Source organism: Malania oleifera, chromosome 6, assembly GCF_029873635.1.
Source record: "Malania oleifera isolate guangnan ecotype guangnan chromosome 6, ASM2987363v1, whole genome shotgun sequence".
Taxonomy (NCBI): Eukaryota; Viridiplantae; Streptophyta; class Magnoliopsida; order Santalales; family Ximeniaceae; genus Malania; species Malania oleifera.
Genome location: NC_080422.1, coordinates 26,006,903 through 26,032,014, shown reverse-complemented (window position 1 = coordinate 26,032,014; position 25,112 = coordinate 26,006,903). Strand labels below are relative to the sequence as shown.

At 35.2% G+C, this 25,112-nt stretch overlaps 2 protein-coding genes across 3 annotated transcripts in view; one reads left to right on the top strand and one right to left on the bottom strand.

The window, feature by feature from the left end:
* Positions 1-3,453: 3,453 nt before the first annotated feature.
* On the top strand, positions 3,454-7,200 carry LOC131158141 (uncharacterized). 2 transcript variants are annotated; one of them, XM_058112783.1, is made up of 2 exons: positions 3,454-3,777; positions 6,908-7,200. In XM_058112783.1, exons 1-2 carry the CDS (start codon positions 3,541-3,543, stop codon positions 7,088-7,090), a joined length of 420 nt encoding a protein of 139 aa, XP_057968766.1. In that variant the 5' UTR covers positions 3,454-3,540; the 3' UTR covers positions 7,091-7,200. The 2 variants fall into 2 exon arrangements, with proteins under 2 accessions (XP_057968766.1, XP_057968767.1); XM_058112784.1 differs by lacking the exon at positions 6,908-7,200 and adding an exon at positions 4,895-5,157.
* Positions 7,201-7,895: 695 nt separating this feature from the next.
* The window catches only part of LOC131158255 (uncharacterized), a 45,939-nt gene continuing 28,722 nt past the window's right edge, over positions 7,896-25,112 (bottom strand). The window contains exons 8-11 of the mRNA XM_058112992.1: positions 19,088-19,248; positions 10,951-11,042; positions 10,674-10,770; positions 7,896-8,223 (exon numbers count right to left, since the gene is read on the bottom strand). Coding sequence (XP_057968975.1) covers positions 8,178-8,223; positions 10,674-10,770; positions 10,951-11,042; positions 19,088-19,248 — 396 coding nt within the window. The 3' untranslated portion in view covers positions 7,896-8,177. The remainder of the gene's footprint in view (positions 8,224-10,673; positions 10,771-10,950; positions 11,043-19,087; positions 19,249-25,112) is intronic.

Sequence of the window (25,112 nt, the reverse complement as noted above, 5' to 3'; positions counted from 1 at the left end):
TTACTATTACAGACCCTTTACATGAATGAATTATATTACAACATAAGAAATTGGGTCTTCAATAGAAATTTAGTCTTTAAGCTTCACTCCTCCATGTGCATTATGATCTATTGATTTAAGTTCCTGCACAGTCTCAAACACTCATTAGAAACAATGAGTATTTGTCATAATCAAAACCGAGCGTGACCTATAAGGTCAACAATAATGTTACAATTTTAATAGCAATAATTGTAGGTAAAATCATCGACTAAAAAGAAAAGCATATGTGAAGAGAAAAAAAGATTGTACGAACTTCTACCAAAAAAATTCTAACTCCTCTAAAAGCGCTCTAATTCTCCACTAAAATCCATCCCACAAAATACATATTTTTAGCTTTTTAGGGTTTTAAAAGTCATAATTTTTAGACTCCTAAAGAAAAGAATACTTTGAATAAAATTTCGTAACCCTCAAATATTCAAACGGATCCATAGAATTATTTTCATTTCAATAATTTCAAATATTTCAACAATTTCTTATCACAATTTCATATGGTAAATTAAATTCCACCACTCATAAACCATTTGTCTGTCAATTTCCTCGGGAATGATTATTGTTGAATGAAGCTTCAATAAAATACCACACAATCGAAAACAAATATCTATTGTCAAGCCATTTTTTCTCGACAGATAAGGTCTCAAATAGGAGATATTCTGCATTCATATCTGGGCACTGACATTCCAAAGTATAATATTGTAATAGGTTCAGTAGTTCTCCCTCCATATCAACAAACAATTCAAAATACCTAAACATTTTTAGAACAAGTTCGATTCAAATATGATTCGAAGCATTTCTTTGTACACTTTTAAAATCCAAGGACTCATTTGTGCAGATACGCGAAATATTCTATGATCACCCAAAAACTTGGAAAATTTTTTTTTCATTATCTCAATCACAGTCTATCCATCTGGAAGGTATTGGTAATTTTGCCCCAAGAGCTTCCTCAGCAACTGAGCCAACAACATGTCAGTAGATAGCCCACCCTCCAAAAAGGGACTATGAGCCAGTGGCTTACCTCCCCATTCTCCTTTATAGAGATGGGTAATTTCTTAATTTCTTTTTTAAGAAAGTAAGCCATGAAATTTAGGTCAAAGCAGACAACCCACAAACAAAATCTCGGATTTAAAAACAACAAAACGTAAACCCATGAAACATTTCCAGAAAATAAACCAATTGCAAAAAAGAATAAATTTTTTTTTTTAGGGAAAAAAAACTCTTGAACCAACACAAACATATAATAAACATAAAAAAAAAAAAAAAAAAACATACGAAAACAAATTCTTCAAATCCTAGTTCAAAGATACCTTGAAGGCTTCTGGTAGTTGATCTCCTCGGCGAAGGTGATGGGGACGGATCTAGAGCGTTAGCAATGGCAACGAAGAGAGAGAGAGAGAGAGAGAGAGAGAGAGAGAGAGAGAGAGAGAGAGAGAGAGAGAGATTGAGAGATGGAGGGAAAGGAGTGAGATTGGGGGAACCCGCGTGCGTTTTTCAGTGTGAGACTATTAGTTACGAATTTTTAAAACCGTCACTAATAGTGTTTAATAATTATTTTTTATTTTTTTAAATAAAAGAAGTATTAGTGACGGTTCCGAAATTTGTTACTAATATGTGGCTATTAGTGATGAATTTGAAGATTCGTCACTAATACTGTTAAATAATTTTTTTTTTATTTTTTTTAAATAAAAGAAGTATTAGTGACAATTCCCAAATTCGTCACTAATAAGAGGCAACTAATGACGAATCTTCAAATTCATCACTAATATTGTGAAATAAATTTTTTTATTTATTTTTAAATAAAAGAAGTATTAATGATGGTTCCCAAATTCGTCACTAATAATGGGCTAATAGTGACGAATCTTCAAATTCATCACTAATATTGTAAAATAATTTTTTTTATTTTTTTAAATAAAAGAGATATTAATGACGGTTTTTAAATCTGTCACTAATAATGGGCTAATAGTGACGAATCTTCAAATTTATTACTAATATTGTGAAATTAAATTTTTTTATTTTTTTAAAAATAAAATAAGTATTAGTGACGGTTCCCAAATCCGTTACTAATAAGGTACTAATAGTGACGAATCTTCAAATTCGTCATAAATATTGTGAATTAATTTTTTTTTATTTTTTTAAATAAAAGAAGTATTAGTGACGGTTTCCAAATCCGTCACTAATAATGGGCTAATAGTGACAAATTTTCAAATTCATCACTATTATTGTGAAATAAATTTTTAGTGACGGTTATTTAATTGTCACTAATAAGAGTCTTTTAGTGACAGAATTAATTCGTCACTAATACTGCAGAAATCGTCGCTAATATTTTTTCGAGATAATTTCTCACAATATTTTTTGATTTTTAGTGATGAAACTATTAGTGACAGTTTCAAATTCGTCACTAATAGTGTCATATTAATGACAGTTACTAAAACTATCACTAATACCTACTTTTAGTAATGAAATTAAATTTGTCACTAATAGTTTCGTCACTAAAAACTAATTTTTTTTTTTTTGTAGTATGTAAAGGAAATAAAGATAAAGAATATATTAGAACATATTCCAAGATGTCATGACATATTCTTTACTCCTCATCTATATAAGGAGGGTTTCAACTTTTAGTTAAGTAGGGCAAATGAGAGCAAAGAAACCTCTTGTAAAAAGTTATGTATCCTCTTTGTTTAATGATATTTTGCTCAGTATGTTTTTATTACCAATTGTTCCTTTCTTCCATCTTTTTACCTATGATCCTACACATTTGCCCTAATTGGTATTAGAGCATTCTATTGTTCCTTTTGTCTATGGTGTGACTGAGAATGCTATGTTGGATCTCAATAAAAAGGGTCTGGACAAGCTATGAGAGAGATATACCAATGCTTAGCTAGGCTCCAAATTAGAAAGAAAAAAAAAAGCGTGACTTATTAATTCTATAAATACAGTATTACCATGATTGATGGTATATGTTTATAGAACTTAAAAATCAGAGCTTTATTGAAATTTATATAAATTTAGACAAATTATAATACAAATTAATTGGATTAAATTTTTTCTAAATTTATGTACATTTAAATTCAAATATAAAAATTTAAGTTTTCAAATACAAAGATAAATGATTTTGTGTACGCTAGAAAAAAGGTACCGACAAATTGTGTATAAAAAGAGAAAATAAAAGAAAATTATATCTCTAAGATTACTTGCTTGTACCACAAAATGAGACTAATGTTGATTTATTCCGGTTGAAGGTCTATATAGTTAATTTTTTTTACTATATTTGAATTAGTTAGATGATTATTTTAAATCACAAGGGTAGTGTTTTGTGCAGCATTGATGTTTATGAATGAATAATATTATTATATGATGAACAAAAATTTTAAAATAAAATATCAATATATATCAAAATAGAAACATGTTTATTTCAAATAAAAATTGACTATTTATATTTTGAATTTTAGAAATATTTTCAGCCAAGGCCTCGGGGCGACAGACCGTGACGCCCTTAGCCAGCAGATTATGGCTGCCGCAGCCGTAGGTCTTGCAAACACACGGCCGCCGTGGTCTGCCCGCGGCCGCGTACTGCTCAGTCGCACGGCTGCGGTCGTGTGCAACTTCGCCGTCGGTAACCCGAATCGCCTCCCCACGCCGTCGTCCAGGAGGCTCTTTCTGGCTCGAGCTTCAGAGCCCCAAAAAGAAGGAGAAGAGGCTTCGACCACCAACGAGTACGACATTGCCAGTGCCTTCACGTCTCAGGTCTGCCCCCATTCTCGCTCCCATCCACACTCCAAACTTTTATCCTTAAATACGAGAATAGTTTATTTTGCTCTCGAAATTGTATTTGGGATCGGGAAGAACTTGTCGTGATGTAATCACGAACTTTGGAAGTGGAAAATGGACAACTAAAGCTCTCCTTGATTATTGATTGAAGACAAAATTTCAAATTGCGTCTATGAATGTAAGGGGGGCATATGAAATTTGAAATTCGGAAGCTGTCCATGAGTTAAAATGGGCATGAATGATAAATTTGAACGAATTTCTGCTAGAATGCGCTAGGAATTAGTTAACATTCAAAGGATTGCGGCTAATTGATGGTTGGATATCAGAGACATGCTGAGGAATAAGGATAGTATAGTTAGATTAAAAGTTCTGTCTGTCCAGCATGTTAAGTTCTTATGACAAAGTGTTGGGTGCAGGTGCATCTCCGAGTGTCAGGCTTGCCGGTTTCACAAAAAATTTCATTATTTTGAAGTATCCAAAATCCAAAGCACCTCAGTCCCATATCCAAACATCTGACGTGGGCACTCTAAGGTGAAAGGAAGGACTTTGGGTATCAAATCTACCCTATATAATATATTTCCTGATTTTCTAGATTGACTCTAAATGCTTGTTCTTTCTATATGGTTGAAACTTATTTTGAGGCCAAGTTTCTAACAAAGATAAGTTTTGCAAAGAAAATTTTAGAACCCACTACATAGGAAATCAATGTCTCAGTGCCGCTCTAGTGTATGGTGTTATTCATGCATTTGTATCAGTGCATCATTGTGTGCAACCATATGTAGTGATTGATGAAAGCTCATTGTACGGTTGTACCTTTTTCCAAGTTCTCAAGTGCTTGTTTGAGCTTTCACCCCCTTCATGGATTGATTGGTTTACTGGTTTGTTTATTGATGTAGTAATTTTTCCTTTCCCTTAATTTATTTGAATGTTTCTTAAATTCAAGGTCTTATGTTCTCAATTAATCTTTGAGGAATTGAACTCCTGATTGTAATTTATCGAATCAAGCTTATGTTACTCTTTAAAAGAAATCTTATATTGATTACAAAAAAATTCTAAAATGTGTTTTTTTTTTTGTTGTCCCTTTTTATGTCAGAGTTAATTGCATCAGAAGTGCACAGAACTTATATTTGCTGAATGGGAAGTTCGATTGTCAATGAGAAAGGAGAACAGAGCCTTTGTTTTTTCTGCACTTGTGGATTATTTGAAAATAGGCCATTGTATATCTTATTGTAAGTATAGGAAGTACAATGAGTGCAGTCCGTCCTTCCCGTGATTTCATCTTTGAGACAAATGGGATCTCATAGCTGGGACTGTAACGAATGAGAGTTGGAAAATAAACCAGGGCTTGAATGACCACATACTTTGCATTTGCACCAGACACAAACGCGCGCACATACACATACATATTGCAGCATATACAAATGCCTAGTATCCTAGAATATGCTAAATACAATAATTGGCAACTGTGGAGGGCGATGTAGAACCCTTTGCTGTCAGTGAGGCTGCCACTGCACCCTCACATGATAGGCATGTTACCAGAAACACTAATCTTGGATCAAAGTGTAGTATATTGTTGCCAAGGGAGGGTTTTTATGAGCATGTCTACTGGTAGATCCCTAGTAGAGACATGGGAGACATGTAGCTAATCTTTGAAACCTATCTTGGACAACAAAATAAAATTCATAGCTGCCTGTTTCATATGAGAATGAAAAATTGGATTGGCACAGGGCCACAGGCATTAGTAGCTGTGGTATTATGACCAAAAATGGTAGGAGGTGAGGAGGAACCAATTCCAGTCTGGTAAGCGGAGTGAGCCCACTCTAATTCCGAGTTGCTTGTAGCAGCAATTGAATATTTGGCTTCAATAGAGGAACAAGCATTTGATTGTCACCCACAAAGAGCTCCGGGTTATCAGATTCCGCAGACGTAAACCCCACAAGCAGAATTGAAATATAATCATCCTTATTGTCTGTCCAGTCAACACCAAAAAATGCATGAAGAGCTTATTCTATTTGAGATGCAACCATGATAAAGAGTACCTTTGAGATAACAAAGAGCCCTGTTTAATTAGCTGGGATGATGCATAAATTGGGGGACCCTGTTTACTGCAAAAGTGATGTCAGGAACCTCGAATAAGCTGATGTAGGCAGCGTTAGAACCATCATGTAGTGATAAGGAGGATGATTTGAGCAGTGGAGTTGAATAAATCTCAATCATTCATGTTTTTAGGCACAAAAAAATGTCTATTGAACCATGAATTGCCTCCACTTGAATAGTTTAGATTACTGACTTGAGAGAAAATTTGAGAATCTAAGACATAAGACTATTTGTTTAAGAGCATGCTGTTATACACGAGGATCCAAATCCTAGTCCTGATGATGGTACACAATCTTTGGAATCCTAACCTGCTTCAACAAGAACAAAATCAGCTGAAAAGTGATTATACGGCTAATATGCTTTCATTTCATGAATATGTTCTTTGGCTAGTTGACATAGTTCCAAAAGAGGATTTTGTTTCATACTTTACAATCACCAAGTACTATTTAGCAAGGAGATCTTCCGTGTCATGTCCATCTACAAATTCTTGGCTTTCAGTTTATCTGCTAGTGCTACACTCTCTCCCTCCATCTACACTATGCTTTGATTTGAGCTTGCTATGATGCTACTATACGACATGAGGCTATTGGAATAATGAAAATATCAATTTTGAAATTTATGTGAAGCTCTATGGCCATGTGCAACATTAAGAACATCCATCAATATTAAGGATGATTGCACAGAACTCATCTTGCACTCTTAAAAATTGAAAATGAATTATTCTGAATGATGCTTTCTTAGTTAAATAAATACATAACAATCATTGTCGTTGGAGTACAGCAATTTTTAACCAGCTAATCAAATGGTGAAACCCACAGGGTTTGGGTCAATCTGTATGATCTACTTGATAAGCAGGATGGGCTTTTAGCGCTGTGATAATAACCCTCGCAAGGCCCAACTTTAGAGGGCTTAGTGACCATATGTTTTGTTTGGAGCTATTTTCAGCATCTGTTATATCTTTGTTAGTTAATATCAATTCAACTAACCATTGCTGCTGTGACTAAAACAGGAGGATTTGGATTACTTATGGAAACTAGGAGCTGGTTCTGTTGTGGGTGCAGCTATCATAAAGTATGGAAGCATCCTTTTTCCTGAGCTAACCAGACCCAACATTGTTCAGGCTCTGATTATGATACTAAGTCCTGTCGTAATTGCTGTTTACCTTTTGACTAAGCAAAGTCGTGTAGAGTGATGAGGTGAAGAAACTTCATGTAGCATGTTGTATTCGCACTTGTATATAAGATAATCATGTAAGTGTAAGTTGTTCAATAACATTTATGCAATCAAATTTAGTTGGCAAAAGGTCTTGCTTGTGCTGAGATAAAGATGCATTGCATCAGAAAGCGATGTTTAAAGTTGTGAAAACATAACGACTGGTGAACATCAAAGGCTTGATCGAGTTGATTGTATCTCTTTCTTATAAACCACCTGACTGTACCCAAGGGTGGGCAGTGATTTGATTCTGGAAGTTTCTTCCCAAAATCTTAATAGTTTTAGATTGCTGTCTAATTTTATTCTTGCATAAGAGTGACAGGTCTTTGGAATTGAAGTTCACTCCCTATAAGGTTCTAATTGTAACAATTTTAATTATAACAGTTGATGCTTAAACTTTCACATACGAATTAGTTCATGTTCCTGTTCAATAATGTTATTAAAGTTGAAATTAAAATTTTCAAATATTAAACTATTACAATAAAAACTTTAAAGAAGTTAAGTGCAATTAAATGACACTTCAGTCTGTTTTGATAGAAACTTAATTGAAATAAAGGTTTGATTTTGACGCTCATTTTGGCAACAGGAACAGTTCTGGAGAATTGATTGGAATGATCCACTTCAACCACAAATCCCAAATCCACCAGTAGTTCCATAGCATAATTTGTATTGCAATTTGTCCATATTAAAACAAAACCAGAAACATCTGAACCCTCTCTGGTCAAGAAGCTAGAGCACCAAGAGGCCAAGAACCATAAAAAATTGTGTTCTGAGGGGGGGTAAAGTTACATTCACTAGCTATTGCCACTTGCCATCCTGCTTATATTATACCAAATTGATACACTTGAATGGGTGAAACTGTATCAATTCACGCAATACCATAATTTACAAATGAAAAAACAATAAAAGAATACCCACTGGGGATGCTCGATCAAAACCTTGAGGCTAAAGGGAGCAGAGTCCTGCGGCCAGTCAAAAGGTGAAAAAAAAAACACCTATAGCCTGACATTACACAAATGTAGTGGGTACAAATGAGTTTAGATTTCACGTAATGGGGAAAAAATTGATTAGAGATTGTCCTTCAACCATTTCAGAGCTCCATTTGCAAGAGACCTGCAGGTTTCACATTTTTCAGTTAGCTCTAGACGAGTTCATTGACAAAGAATCCAATATACAACACAAATAGCAGCATGAGAGATTTAAAGTGAAAAAATTTATCACCAAAATCAAAAAGACCAGCATGACAACCAAATTTAATTCATCAAATTATGATGTGCAAAGGGTTACTCTTTTTTTACTCCGTAACTCTATAAAGCCTCCGCCAATGGAGAACAGCACCTAGTAACAGGCCTACAGTCAGTTACTTCCCCTAACTTATTAGACATTCTGTTTAGCTAAAGCCAGCCAGCCAGCCCAATACAATAAGGTACAAATGGTAGATATTTTTTGTTGTTGCTGATCAGATTGCATGCTCTGTTGGTTTACTGTGAGCTGTATGACCTCAAGATTGAAACTTCCTAAACAACAAAGCCAACCCTAAGTGACTATCAGGTAAAGACTTTCAAAACGCTGCTGGTCAACAGTTATTAGTCATCATCTCAAAATGTGAAAAATTAAGACACGGTAGTTACTGGGTATCTCAATTAAGCCTGTAAGATTAGTGCTTATAAGAAGAAAAAGAAGTAGAAAACTATTGAGCTTTATAATAATTTGGACGGCATAATTTTATCATAACAATTCTGAGAAGTTTTAAGATCAGGATGTCCAATATCATTTAACTATGAAAAAAATCTGACAATAGTAAATCTTCCAATCTGTCAGCATTGAGAAACCATGCATTCAGTCTGCTTTGGTTAGGTAAGAGTCTCTTCAATAGTTAAATGTGCTCATGTTTGGAATGCTTTAAATGGTGAAAATAAATAAATAAATATTCAGTTTATATCAGAACCCATCATGGCAATCTAGAAGCAGAAGTTCTTTCTACAACATTTCCTTCACCACTGGTCATAATCCTAAACTTATGGTCAAAGTTGCGGGCTATATAAATCCCAGATATTTTTTTTGATACACAAAGAAATTTATTAGAAAAGATAAGAATGTACAACTAAAGAAAAAAGTCGAGAAGAAAGAAAAACCAGGAGCATAAAAAATCCTGCCTTTTGACACAAAAAACAAAGAATTACACCAGGAGATCAACGTAATCTGAAAGCCAAGTCAATGAAGCAGAGCCAACCAGTCCCACCCACTGCAGGTCTCCCAGAGAAACATGATGAAAACAGCCATCAGCCGAGACCCACAAAGACGCACGATAAACCAGTCTACACCAAACCAAATTAATAGCTGTGGCCACCCTTTTGAAAATTCTGGTGTTTCTCTCCAACCAAACACACCAAATAACAGCCATAATAGTGCATCATCACAATGCTTTTCTATCCCTCCCTTTTCCAAAACCCCTAAAACTGATAAGAGCAAAAAGCCTTCAAAGTGGAGGGACAAATTCAGTCTTCACCACATATAACAAATAATTTATTCCAAATGACCCAAGTTAAGGGGCAATGAAGAAACAAATGTGAGCAAGTCTCCCCATTACTCAAACAAAGGACACAAACATCTGGTGATAGGGCCTTATTGGGCCTTCTCTTCTAAAGCGCATCATTAGTATTAATTCTATCAAGTACTGCAGTCCAAATAAAAGCTTTTATTTTGAGGGAGCTTTAGCTTTCCAAATCAAAGAGTACAAACCAAAATGATCCTCGGTTGCAAGTCAGAAAAGGAAAAAGGGATTTACAAGAGAAATCCCCAGAAGGATCCAAGCTCTGAACTCTGTTATCATTCCCCAAATCAATGTGAAGAGAATCAAGCAAACTGGTCAAAAGAGCCAACTTATCAATCTCTTTATCGTTGAGATTTCTCCCAAAATGGAAATGCCAAGAGAGACTTATCCCCTTGCAAAAAAAAAAAAAAAATGCAGAAATAGGGGTATTATGAAGAATACGGGGAAAAACAATAGCCAACGGCATCTCTCCCAATCCAAAGATCCTCCCAGAAACAGACTCACTCCCTGTTACCCACCATGAACTGGATTTTAGGAAAGAAATAATCATAAAATATAAACATCCAAGGATTTGCATGACTGATATAAACCCCAGCTTTAGCATCCCACCCATTCTATGATAGACTAAATTTACTACAAACTACCTTATACCAAAGAGAAAAATCAAAAATCAAAAATAAAAAATAAAAAATAAAAAGAGAGAATTAGATTCTAAAGGAAAGCATTATAAAAATTTTCTTATCAAGGAAATGTTTCTGGACACCAAATTACGAAGACCCAGACCTCCCTCCCTTTTAGACTTACATTCTCCCAACCCACAAGGTGATCTCTTTGACTCTCTCCCCCACTTGATCACAAGAAATCACTCATCAATTTCTCAAGCCTGCGGGCCACTAATCCTAGATATAAATATAAGCTACTCTTAATGCGAAACCCAATTCACAGTATCATAAGAAATTATTTGTTGTGACAACACTCAATAGAGTAAAGAAAGCAGAAGAAAAATTACCCTGCAAAATCTTTGAACTTATGCCACAAGTCATTCTGATCTCCTGATTCCTCAGCTCTGTCTGTAACAGCATCCACTTGGCCTTCAGCACGTTCAGCTGCAAGAAGCAAAACATCATGTTCAGGTTGCGCAACCTAGATAAGCACATAAAATCAGATCTATCAAGAGTTCAACAGACCGAGTCAGGAGCGTAAAATCCCATTTAAATTATGAACTATGACATCACAATACGCATGCAAGATAATTGCAATTCACAAATGAAAAGATAATTGCTTACGGGTTGGCTGGGCCTTAGGGCGAGTTCCTCGACTGCTGCTTGTTTTGTTAACTAGAAAAGCAAGTTCTTCAAGCAATTCACGCTCTTTAACACTGCAACATGCAAGAAAAACTTGTGCAATAAGATTCTGAGAAAAAATCTTCTGGCCTCACTGTTATGTTTACAATATGTTCACATGTAAGAATTAAAACTGAAATAAAAAAGTTGGACCTTTAGCAGTCTAACACTCATATTCTAAACAAACAATTTCTCCAATACCGTGTTAGAAATGAGCTAACAGTTCTTTTCAGCACTTGAAACTAGAAAAATACCAAACATAAATCAAGTTAAAAGGATAAGATTAACACACACACCTGGCTTTTTTGATAAAATTAAGTGTTGTGTGATTGTTCACCATTTACAAAGGCAAAGATTCCATCAAAGGTTGAAGCTTGTGTGGATAGCCATCCTTAAATAGAGTTAACATCAACAATCTTTGCAGATTGGAAGACCCTTATAGGGATCTGTCCCGTAATAGGTGTATGTGATGTGTTATGCAAGAGACTCAATTATCGTCTGTTTCTTCATTGCTTTCTGACCTGGAGTTTATGGAACAAGCTTTTTGATTGTTTGAAGTGTGTCGAGGTGCCCTAGTTCTTTAAGGCCTTTCTTTTGATTGCTTTTAGAGGTTTTTGGGAGGCATAAGAATGCAAGTGCTTTATTCTGGCATGCAGTATTTGCTGTTCTTTAGGTTATTTGGTTAAAGACAAATCTTCATATTTTGCAAGATCTATCTTCATCTACCAATTTGATTTGGGACAGGATTGTCTTTTCACTTTGCTATGGGTCTTCTCATCAGGTTGGCAGGACATGCTGATTTTTAGATTGGAAGGCTTTGTTGCCTGATTATTATTTCTCTACAGCATTCACTTGGTTTCTTCTTTTTCTTTCTTATTTTGTTGGAAGGATTTCTTATCTTACTTCCACATACTTTCTTCTCTTGATAAAATGTCATTTTCTATTAAAAAAAATAGAAGAAGTGTTGATCACTGAATTAAGACTAGAATTTCTGAATCAGTCTCTGAATGAATAAGAAGATTAAGGAGATGATAGCTTAACAATTCAAAGCCATCAAAAGGATATTAAAACATGCAATCAAAAATCTATGGTTCATTGAATAAGCTCAAATTAAGAGACTGGTCCATCAAGAGGTCAATATGCGCAAACATCCCACATCCGCCACCCCCCCCCCCCCCCCTCATGCAGCCCCCTATAAATAAATACGTGCCACTCATAGTCAAATGGCATCAACTAAAATGTGAAAACCCCATTGTTAACCATAGGCATGGAAGAAAAATAAACTAGAAGGCAAGTTAAAATCTCATGCTGGGGCGAAATGCAAGAGTTCTTACAAACTGTTACTGGTTACTTCTGTTATTTAGCATTCCTGTTGTTCAATTAGTAAGCGTGAGTAAGGCAATATGGCCATTGTTATGTACTTGGCATATATTGCAGAGGGAGAGACCTATCATTGTGATTCGGTCTTCCAATTTACACAATACACATAACTAGAAAATCCTGGACGACAATGCCTGATTCAGGAACACCCTAACCACTTTGGATCTTGCAAAATCAACGCCATAGCCACCTGTAGACACTGCTGATCTGCCTACACCTGAAATCCCATCGCCAGATCTTCCGTCAGGCACCCTCACACGCCAGTCAAAGGCTAGCAGTGCCAACCCCACACATCAGCATGTGAAGCATCATTTTAGCCTGAATTGATCCTATGCTGTTCCTTCTTTTTTTTTTTTTTGATAATAAAACAAGATATTCTAGATGGAAAGAAGAGAAGGTACAATGTGTGGGGACAAGGAGTTCACCATAAGAAAACACTTGTCAAAGGGAAAAAAAACACACACACACACAAAATCCCAAAATAAAATTAAAACAAAATTAACCAAGAAACCCCTGTTCAAACCCTTTCCATCATAATTTACCGAACTACCCAAATTAGCTAAATTGCCTTTGACCCTTAAAATCCCTCTATAAACCATATTATTGAACTTTTGGTGATGGATTTTTTTCCAAAGATCTCACCTTTTACGTGTTCATGCACAGCACTCCTAGAATGATTGTGTGGTACTGCCAAAGGCTGTTTGTCTGCGTTTATTTCCATTGTGGTGAAACAGTGGTATTCACTGTGATTGTTATTTGTTAAGTTTACCTCGTTCGTTATGTGTTTGTAGGTTGCTTCGCTTGTCAAAGGTTGTGTGTGTTGAGATGGAGTCCATAAATCCCAAAATATCGTGTTCCTTGTGTGTTTGTGACATCTGGTGGTCAACATTGTGTGTGTTGGGATTGAGTCCACAAATCTCAAAAGTATGTTTCCTCATGCCAATGGTGAACAGTGTGCAATAACTATCTAAAAGGAATATTCAAGGTTCCCGCAGTATCAAGTATCTCATTGCATTGCATCGTTTGCTCAGAAAGGTAATACTACAGCCTGCAAGTCATCTGGTACCTCTCCCTCCTTGGATTATTAATCTGCCGCCACTAACCAAATGACAAGTTTAGCGAACTTCTTTTCTGCCTCCAGTATTCTAAAACCCTACCTTGAGTTACCCTTGCTTATCAGTCCATTACTATAGTTAAGGGGATATAAACCCTACTCCTTCACTCTCTCTTTCTTTCATTTTGTAATTCCTAAATCCCCCTTTAATCTCATGTCGATTAGTAAGGTTATGAGATCGCTAAATTGTTTTGGAACCTTCTTTCTTGATTTTGTTGTTATTCAAGATCTGAAGATGAGGAAGACAATTGAGACAGAACGTGAGACTAGTGGATTTTTTTACTACTTCAAGTCGCTCTCTCCTCCTAGTTCCCACTTTGAGTTATGTGTCTAATCTTGAGTATGAATCTTGTCAATCAGGAAACCTATCACCATGTTCCCTTGCTTCCTAAGTCAGTAAACGGGTGGTCAGCCCTTTCATGTTAGTTCATTTTTATGTTTAGGGTCCTAGTTATGTCACATCAAAGTTGGAGTTCTGAAAGATTGTTCTAAGTTATTTAATATCTTTTGTGCCTTCTACTCTCAACTAAGGAGACTCAATTTGATGTAGAGTAAGGATACATCATAGTGAGAATGCTAAGGAGTACTTCATTAACAAATTGACTACTGCTATGGCTAACTCTGGTATGATCCATCACTGATCTCGTGCCCACACTCCACAACAAAATGGGGTTGCAAAGCAAAAAAAACAGACATATTCTCAAAGTCACTTGTACCTTACTATATCAAATGAATGTCCCTAGAGGTTTTTGGAGTGATGTTGTGCTCATTGCTTGCTCTCTCATCAATAAAATGTCGTACTTTGTCCTGAGTGATAAAATACCGTATTCAATTCTCTTCCCAAAGGCTCCTTTGTTCTCACCTCCACTTTGTATATTTGTCTATGTCCTTTACCAATCAATTAAGTCCATGAATGGATAAGCTAGATCCTCGTGCTATCAAATGTATTCTTCTGGGCTACACTTGTACTCAAAAGGGATATCAATGTAATGACCCTATTTTATATCGATTCTTTGTCCGTTATGTTAGCTTCTTTGAGTCGCCACCATACTACAATAATTTCTCGTTAACCTGAATGACTCACTTTCACCACCTAGCCTTCTATATCCTAACCTATCATGTCTGCCTAGTCCTCCAAAATCTTCATCCAATTTGAGTCCTCATTTCTAAGATCACCCTAATTTGCATGCATACACACAACAACGACTCAATAGAGGAGAGCCTCCTTCAACTCCTACTTCTATGCCTCTAGTTCCCTCTCCCAATGATACTATTTCCCAAGATTTTGATTTTTTATTGCTTTTCAAAAAGGTAAATGCACTTGTACCCAACATCCAATCTCTTATTTTGTTTGCTATGATTTCTTGTCACCCCATATTACTGTTTTGTTAGTGCTCTATCTTTTGTTGCTCTTCCTAAATTTGCTTTTGAAGCCCTATCCCATTCTAATTTCTGGGTGGAGGACTACAATGGTTGAAGAGTTGCGTGCCTTAGATGATAATGATACTTGGAAATTGGTGTCTCTTCATCTTGATAGGTCTATGGTTAGTTGTTGCTATGTGTCAATCCAAATGGTTCCCGTGGCTCGTTTGAAGGTCCACCTTGTTGCTAAGGGATATCCTTAGGCGTACAGTTTTGTTTGACACATTCTCTCCAATTGCCAAACTTGTCTCAATTTGTTTGTTCATCTCCTTAGCTATTAGGTGTCATTGGCCCACCTTGGTCAGCGAGAGTCAAGATTAGCATGTCTTGTATGGAATGAAGAAATGGTTGAAGAGTTGCGTGCATTAGATGATAATGATACTTGGAAATTGGTGTCTCTTCATCTTGATAGGTCTATGGTTAGTTGTTGCTATGAATCAATCCAAATGGTTCCCGTGGCTCATTTGAAGGTCCACCTTGTTGCTAAGGGGTATCCTTAGGTGTACAGTTTTGTTTGACACATTCTCCCCAATTGCCAAACTTGTCTCAATTTTTTTGTTCATCTCCTTAGCTACCAGGTGTCATTGGCCCACCTTGGCCAGCGAGAGTCAAGATTAGCGTGTCTTGTATGGGATGAAGATTTCCAAGAGCGTAGTTTGATTGATTCAATGTCATAATACTTAGTTTGGTCTTGCACAGTGCACAACAGATCAGTCTAAATTTTATAATCACCACTGCTTCTGGTAGGATTCTTCTTGTTGCGTATGTCAATGATATTATGATTATTGGTGGTGATAATCAAGGTATCCAGCATTTGATGCATTTTCTACAAACTAAATTTTAGTGTAAAGGACTTAGGGTCATTAAAATACTTCTTGGCTATAGATGTAGCTAGATCTTGTGTAGGGATTGTTTTTTCATAGAGAAAGTATGTTCTAGAGCTAGATAAGACTAAGCTTTTGGGATCCAAACCATCGACGCCCATGGATCCTTCTAGCACGTAGTGCCATATGTGGGTGATATTTTGGTCAACCCTAAATGATATCAGACATTTGTTGGCAAGTTGAACTATCTCATAGTAACTCAATTAGGTATGTCCTTCATAGCAAGAGTCGTGTGTCAATTTCTTGATTCTCTAAGAACAAGTTGGATGTGGTCATTCATATCTTGAGATACCTCAAAGGTGCACCTAGGAGAGGTCTCCTATATCAAGATTAGGGTCATACTTATGTTCAAGGATAAATAGATGCTGATTGGGATATGTCACCTTCCGAAAGAATATCCACAATTGGTATTGTGTTTTTGTTAGTGGCAACTTGGTACCTTGGAAAAGTAAGAAATAAATTGTGATTGCCCAATCAATTGCTAAGTACCAAGCCATGGCCCATACTACATTTAAGGTTGTTTGGCTAAATAATATGTTGGAAGAACTTGGTTTTCCAAATTCTTGGGCTATGAGTTGATCTGTAATAATCAAGTTGGTATTAATATTACCTCCAACACAGCCACTCATTGAAGTTGATTGTCACTTTTTTTGGGAGAAACTTGCATAGAAGCTAATAACAGCCACTCATGTTAAGACTAAATTCCAAGTTGCTAATTTATTTACTAAATCCTTGGGAGGTGCTCAACTTCAATCCATTTGTAACAAGCTAGAAGCATATGATATTTATGCTCCAGCTTGAGGGGGAGTGGTTACTTTAGTCATTCAGTATTACTGCAAAGTGTTATTGTTGTGTTAGGAAGCATGAGTTAGTGCCTAAGGGTGACACGATCATTGTTATGTACTTGGCATGTGTTAGAAATAGGAGAGACCTATCATTGAGATAAGGTCCTCCAATTTACACAATAATCTTAACACAAACAATTAGGGCTATACACATTAGAGAAATAAATTAAGTGTTCCCAGATTTCTTCAGGCCCATTATGTAGGAACTAGAATGGACTTGGCTCAGAATGTTGAAGATCTGGAATGCACAGATCCATCTCAACTCAGGCCACATTCAACTCCTCAAGATAAGCCCATACATAAACCCAGCCCATCCACCCAGCTAAACTCAAGAATCTTAAATTAAAATTATTTAGTTGAGGCTCAAAATCTGTGTGGAAACTTTCAAGGCTTTGCTCTAGTAAGCAGAGGCAGCTTGACCATTAGTTATAATGCTTGGATGCATAAAAGCTCCATAAATATACCTCCCATTCACAACAAGAGGAAAAGAGAGGAGAAATATCTATTCAAAAATAATTCAAATAGAACATAGGATGGTTCATTAGGCTTCAGCAGAATCAGAAATTGGTTGCAAAAGCTCATCTACTTGATCATGCACAAAGGCAGTATTTAAGACCGTCCAAAATGCATTGTTCTGGTGTACTGTATGTTATCATAGTTACAATACCGGCTTACATAAAGGAGTGGAAAGGAGAAAAAAAAAGGGAAAGGTACAGAATTAATTTTTACATTGAGTTGACATTCACTCTCATCTTTAGAAGAATGTCCCATACAAATTGATTCAGTCCACTGTGCCTCTGTTTTTTAAGAGAGGTGGTATCACTTCAACGTAGTAGCTAGTTGACTACTGTTATTGTTAAGACTTGATATACATTGTTGGCACACAACCTAATAGGCTAACATCTTAAGCTTTTAGGTAATGTGGTAATCCAACATGGTATCAAAGTTGGTTACCAGGAGTTAGGAAGTCCTGAATTCCAGTCTCATTGCCCGTATTTATTATGTAGTGTACTAGTGTTTAAAAAAATTATTGTATTCCCTGTAACGGGTGTTATCTATCACATGTTTATCTCTCCACGTGCTGCCGGGCGGCCCGTGCAGGGGAGTGTTAAAGCTTGATATACATTGTTGGACCACAACCTAACAACTTGAGCTTTTAGATGAGGTAGTTATCTAACAGTAATCAACCAAATATATTAAATCACACAACATAACAGCTAGTTTACTGTAACCAAAACAAATCAAATTGCTCATTCCAATCCTAGAATGCCGTTATGCTAACAAGTGTCATAATTGCTATCAAATGCACAAGACACATTTTATCCAAGCAAAACATAATGGATTGATTCAGTGTTTTAAAAGGCTCGCCTCAAGGCACAACATGCCTAAAATGCCCCGAGGCTCAATCCAAAATACCAAATTCCAAAAAAGCTAAACACATTATATGCTGAGGCTAATGCATTTTTACAAAAAGGCACGCCTTTTGCGCCTTTTTAGTGGAGGCTTATGCATTTTGGGAGTGTGATTCTCACATAAAAAATTGGTTAAAAAATTTTAACTACATGTTTGTACAAAAGGTATCCCATAATATGAGTCGGTTTCTAGAACTCTTGAACCTCAATCTTTCCAAAATAACAGAGAGTTATATCTTAGATCATGAAAACAATTTGAACTATGTAATAGTATAGCTATCTCTTGTCATGATTTATATCATGTATTCAAGTTAGCAATTTTTGAATAGCCGACAAGTAGTCTGCAAAGTATATGCAATTTTTCTTTCTTACATTAAATTTGTGATTTTCTTAATTTTTCTTTATTTTTAAAATATATAAAATTTATGTACATTTTTTAATCTTAAAAATAAATTCTTAAAAGGCTTACACCCCAATGTCTTAAGGCTTACGCCTTGCCTTTTAAGGGTTAAAACGCCTTGCCTTATGCCTTCGCCTTTTAAAACATTGGGCTGATTCAATCTTAGTAGTTATCCAAACACGACTTTAAAGGACCAACTGATTGATGTTGAAGAGTCATAAGCTCTTTCTCCAGAGTAACTTCGAGGATACAAAAGCTCATATGGATTGGCGCTTATTTGCCTATAAAAAAACTCATTGCTGTAAATTTTCATACAAAAATTATAAAAAAAAAAAAAAAAATCTGAATCACTTAAAAGAAAAGCAAGAAAAGACGTGCACATAATGCTCAAAACGTACACAAGTATGTACATGAATAAGAGCAAGGCCACAAAGCATACACCAAAGATCAAGAATATTCAATATCGCCTAAAAGAATACATGTAAGAGTAGGAAAAAAAGAAGAGCTAATTTTTTAGGTAAAATGCACACTTGCAGAAACAATAGCACACAATCATCAATATTTATGATTCATAGCACAACAAACAAGCTATTCAGTTAGAGGTGCAATTAGATTAACTATACCCGATACGCCTTGGTATGGTGACTTTAATTGTGAATAAATGGTCACCACGTATTGAGGGTCTGTTCAACTTTGGTGCACCTTTCTTGGCCAAGACTAGAACATCCCCTGGTTGAGTACCCGAAGGTATCTGTAGTTCACTGATACCTTCAACTGTCTTCACCTGTTTTAATGCCAAGGAATTAATTGAGCACCAATAGCTGATATTTATCTTAGCTTGAAACAACTCACTTTTGTACAGTCTATCGCCTTAAATTTCCAAAAAATTGTCGAAATTTTCACTTTCCACGACCCTCAAAATCAAAAAGAAATTCAATTTCCATCAAATTTTCCATGAACCATCCAAATTTTATCAAAATCTCAAATTAAAAAAAAAATATCAAAATTTTGATTATGGAATAAAATTTCCATGAAATTGAAATCTGAGTTTCAAATTATCCAATATTATAACTCAATTTAGAACTATTTTTGTAAAAATTTGATGGAAAATTTGTGGGTTCTATAATTTTTATACAAAATTTTGACAAATTCTTTGAATTTAATTACATAAATTGCTTCCCTCAATGGAATTTAAGTGTGTGAAGTTTGAACAAAGCTTTAATAATTTACATAAATCTTCAATTGAGCAGTAAGCCATTCAGCCAACTGAAAGCCCTCCTTTTATGTTTTGGATCATGCAAACTTGTTTCCAATCATTTGACACCTTTCCCATATTGAGTTAGAACTTCATCTTCCATTTAATAACTTGTACGTACATATATTTTCCATATCTTTTCTTTTTCTTCACCAACAAATAATTTTTATTTTGGTTATTCATATTGAAAAGTAATTACCATATTATTAAATTATTAGTTTAATAACTCAATACTTATTCATCTCAGTAATAAAGTTGTATCATAATAAACAAGTACAATATATATATGAGTTATTATATAGATATATATATATATTCGTTTGACCATTATAAATAGATTTTACTATAAATTGGCATCAAACATTTTGTCAACTTATGACTAAATGATCTCTTTCTATTAAAGAATCCTTTTTAATAAAAAAATAAATATTTTTTTTATATGACAGAATTCTATTAAGAAAGAAAGAAACAATACACAAGACTAAGAACAAGAAGTCCACCACATAAAACGAAAAATATGATATAAACCAAAAAAAACAGACCGATTAGATCAGAAAGCTCTCCACTAAAATATAACTCCAATATACTCCTACAAAAGCACCCACAACTTAAGACCACAAAGCAAGGTACAGAAAACCATTTTATCCAAAGCAAACGAGGAAGAAAAATATCCCTAATGATCCTCAAATTCCTCTCCAACCAAATGCACCATATCATAGCAAGCAAAGCAGAGTCCTATAAAATCCTTCAATCCTTCCTTCGCCCAAACACCCAAATCTTGAGAGAAACAACTCCTATACAGAAGACAGGCATGCCCAACACTCCTCACTAATGCTCTAAAGAAGATTCCACAAACTCTTATACAACATTGGGACTGAGAATCATGCACAAACAAAAGCCTGAACTTGACAGGAATATTGGCCTCCCAAATAATTTTTTTTCCAAAAGGAAAGGAAGCTCAAACAATATATGTATAGAAAGAACTACAGGGAAAAATACCAGAGCTATCAAGACACCAAAGTACCTTGTCCATAGGGAAGAGAACCCACTACGAGTCAATAATAGTACTCGAAGAACTGAACTTAGCAACCTCTCTATCATTAAGATTGTGAAAGAATGGAAAATTCCAAGAGACATCAGAGCCATCTCAATTTTAAAATTAGTAATAGGAGTACAATGAACGAGCCTTGAGCATCTTGAAATTTTATGTATTATTATTAACTCTCAGATTAACTTCAACATTTTATTCAACCATTTATTTTTGTATTTACATATAAACTAATATTTAGTTGATTCATGAATGTTCTTATAGTAACTAAAGATCTTTAATGTCTATCATTTTATAGTACTTATTCGACAGTATACAACTTACAGTCGTCATTTATGCATCGAATTTTCAAAATTCATTTCTAAATCACAGATTACTATCTCTATCATCAATTTCCAAAATTTTATGACTAATTCCAGGTTTTACTACTACTTTCCATCATTTTTAACAATTGAAAATTGAATAAAAATAAAAAATTTTGCAACCCTAATTTTAGTCAAATTTGAAATTAAAAATTTGTGTATAGAAAAAATAAACTAAACCACAAATGTTCTTTGAAACTCTAAAATTCTGAAAGACATGTCATGTAGCCATATGACATGTGCTATCTATATTTTTCTTTTAGATAGAAAATAAATTGTTAGAAGAAAATATGTTATCTTTCAACTTAAATGGTTTTTAGTAATTTTTGTCCATACATCTTTTTTATTCTTATTAATATAAGAGGGAGGCCTGGAGCTGTACATAGGGCGCCAGGGAAACTGCAGACTGGTTTTTTCTTCTTTATCTCTTCATCTCTAACCCTGAGTGCTGTATTTTCTTCTTTGATTCTTCAATTTCTTTTAGAGTTACAACATGGTAATAGCAGTTTCTCTGAACCTGATTAATCTGACATAGTTACAGCCCTTCTCTTCCTCTCCTTTTCTCTCCCTTGTCAACCCTTCAAGTATAGATTTTTTTTTCCTCTGCTTTGAGACTCGTTTAGGGTTTCTTATCCTTCTCTCAGCCGTGAGCCACTCTTGTGGGTGTTGTGTGGCCTGTGGTAGTTTGCTCACGTAAAGACGACACCCTACTGTTTCTCATGAACTCCTGCTGCTGTTCTGATGTTTCCTCTGACTGCTGGTTCAGTGATGATACTATTATGCTATGATGTTGTGTTGAAGAAGGTAGTGAGGACTACCTTTGTAAAATCCATGAGTTTGTTTATTTAAACCCACTGTGTCTAAAGGTTGTAGCAAGCTGGGGATACGTGAAATCTATGCACCTACAGGGTTAGGTGATATTTATACAACTCCAGCTTGAGGGGGAATTTAGAACAAAATATGTTATTTTAGTAATTAGATTGCATGTAGAGGTGGGCATGAAAAACCATAAAGCCAAAAAACTGAATGACTGTAAAACCAACCAAATCGAACCGAAAAATCAGTTAACCATTTTTTTCAATTGGTTACGGTTTAGGGTTTTCAATTTTTTTGGTCAAAGGTTCGGTTTCGCTTCGGCCCATGCAATAACCGCTGTTAACCGAGCTGAACCGATATATTACAAATAAATAAAAATATGTATCATGTAATTGTATATTGAATAATATTTTAATAATTATTATTTAAATAAAATTTTTGTTTTCAAATAATAATTTAAAATTTTGGTTGGTTACTTTTATGCTATGTTTTTAAGAATTAGAACTTGGATTATTGATTTTATTTATGTTTAATTCATCGCTGGATGTTTTCAAGCCTATGAAGGGTGCTAATTTAAAATTTAAGACTTCTTATTGATGATTGAATTTGAATGTTTAAATTAAAATTTACAAGTTGATTATAGTGGAAGAAAAATGTCAATTTCTAGTGACTTCAAAAATTTTAATTGAATCTACCGGTTCAGTTCGGTTAACCATTGTATATTTGCCTAAAAACCAGTTAGCCAAATTTCAGTTAACTGTTAAAAACGGTTCAGTTACGGTTCACACTTTTTGGCAAATTGGGATTTCAGTTTGGTTACGGTTCGAAGGGAATGGTTTGGTTAACCAAACCATGCCCAGCCCTAGTTGCATGAGCGGGAGTATTTTTGTCCTTGGATCTTATTTATTATTATTAGTATACAAGATAGCAGACCTGGAGCTGTGCGTAAGGCTCCAGGAAAACTGCCGTTTTTTCTTCTTCTAGTCTTCTTCCCTTTATCTCTAACCCTAAGTGCTGTATTTTCTTCTTTGATTCTTCAATTCATTTCAGATTTACAACAAAAACATTATTCAGATAGAAAAGAAATGGAGACAAGATATCCTCCTCCAACAAACACAACAAATGAGGATAACTAAAACAACCTGCTAATCAACAAAAGCCCTCCAATTTCTGTGCACATCAACCAGCTGCAGTCTTCTAAACAACCAACTTTAGAAACCAAAATGATACCAATATACTAACCCTACTCCAAACCAAATCAATAAACATCACTTGTCCAAGCATTTTGCATTCCTACCACAACCAAAACCCTAAACATTTGAAGAAAAAACTTTCCCAAGTACAACACAACCACTGCTCCCCAAAACACTAAAAAGACTGTTCAAAATACTGTGGAGGAAAACAATGCAAAAACAAATGCGTATTCATCTCCCCACTTTGGAAACAAAGAACACACATATATATATGGAGATAAAGCTTTATAGTGTCTTCTAACTTAAAGCATGCCAATGGCATTTATCCTATTAAGGACTGAAGAATAGGCAAAGATGTCTTAACTCTTGCCTTTCCTTACAAGATAATGCAAAAGAAATTGAGCAGCATAAGAATTACAGTTAAGATCTACCAGAAAATATCCCAAAGCAACCATAATCCAAACCCAGCAATCTCTCTCAGAAGAGCAAGAAGAATTAAGCACCCTAACAACTGAACAAGATCAGTTGTTTCTCTCACATTTAAGTTCATTCTAAAGAAGCATTCCAAGAGACAATGCCCGTCAAAGATTTATTAAAATAAAATTTTGAAAAAAAAAAGAAGCACTAGGAACATTATGGCAAAAGTCAAAAGGTGAAAGAGATGAAGATAGGCAATAATACAAGGAGCATCCCTAATCAAAGAATACACTCAAGACAAACCATTTCTAGTCTCTATTGCCAATGAAAAACTTTTCCAATGAAGAAAAGAATGTGAAAGCTAAGAAATGAATTTCAAGGGTTGCACAAGACTAGTATTATCACCTGCCTTCTCAGCCCAACCATTCCAATGTACACTACATTTATTGCAGATCACAAGACTCAGCTCAAATGGAAAGTGCCATAACCACTTACCATTAGAGTTTAGAGGAATGTTCCTAGAAACTAGGTTTCACTGGCCCAAACAACCCATGCACTTCAGCCTATAAACTTTTATCCCCACTAACCAAATCATCCCTCTAGTTCTCCCCCACCCTGGGCATAGAAATCTGGCACCTTCCCCAACCTATGAGCAATACACGCAACAGAGATAGAAAATACAGACGTATTAAAGGATAAAGAGGCCCAACTCAAAGTAAGATGGTCTCATAGAGTGAAAAAAATTCTTAAGTCCTAGACACTTTCTTCACAACCAGGCTCCCCACCTACCCACAACACCACCCCCCCAACACACACACCTTAAGCCACATATTTTCAAAGCAAAAAGTGCTGGATCCACCTCAAACCACCTGCAGCAAGCAGAATCAAATGATGATTTGAATATTAGATGTAGGCAGTTGGCCTGAGCAAAGGCTTTTGAATAACCTTTGAGGAACAAGCTCTTTGCCTTCAGGAAATTTTAAATTTTTGACTGATTTAGAGTCACAAAAAATTATAAAGTGGTTACCAATTTTTTGGCATTTGTTCTTTCATTGGATTTTTCCCCCCATGTAATCCCCTAGTTAACCCTCAATTAGGAAAATAAATGCCAGAATTAAGAAAGAAGTTTTGTTGAAGTATCACTCCTTGTGCCTTTTCTTTGGGTATGAAATACAAAATAAAATGATGATTGACGAGGTTAAGCTCCCTATTTTGAAGCCTTAAGAGACTAGCTTTATTGTGGCTTGAACTTTTTTTTCCTTTGAAATTGTAAAAGTGTCAGAAGAGATGCGCACTCTGTGGTACTCTTGCATTTCTCAACCTTGCAATTCATTTTGCGTTATTTCTTTCTTTCTTTTGTTTTTTTTTTTGGTGTTAAGAAGATTCACATTATTTAGTGGAACTCCTGATTGCTTAATTAACCTTCCATTTTGTTTTTGTTTTTTTTTTCCCCTTTTTGGGGTTCTAAATTATGTATATTTCCTGTGTACTATTCTTGAGTAAAATTCTTTCTCATTCATCAAAGTAGTTTACTACAATCTTTTAATTTGACACTAA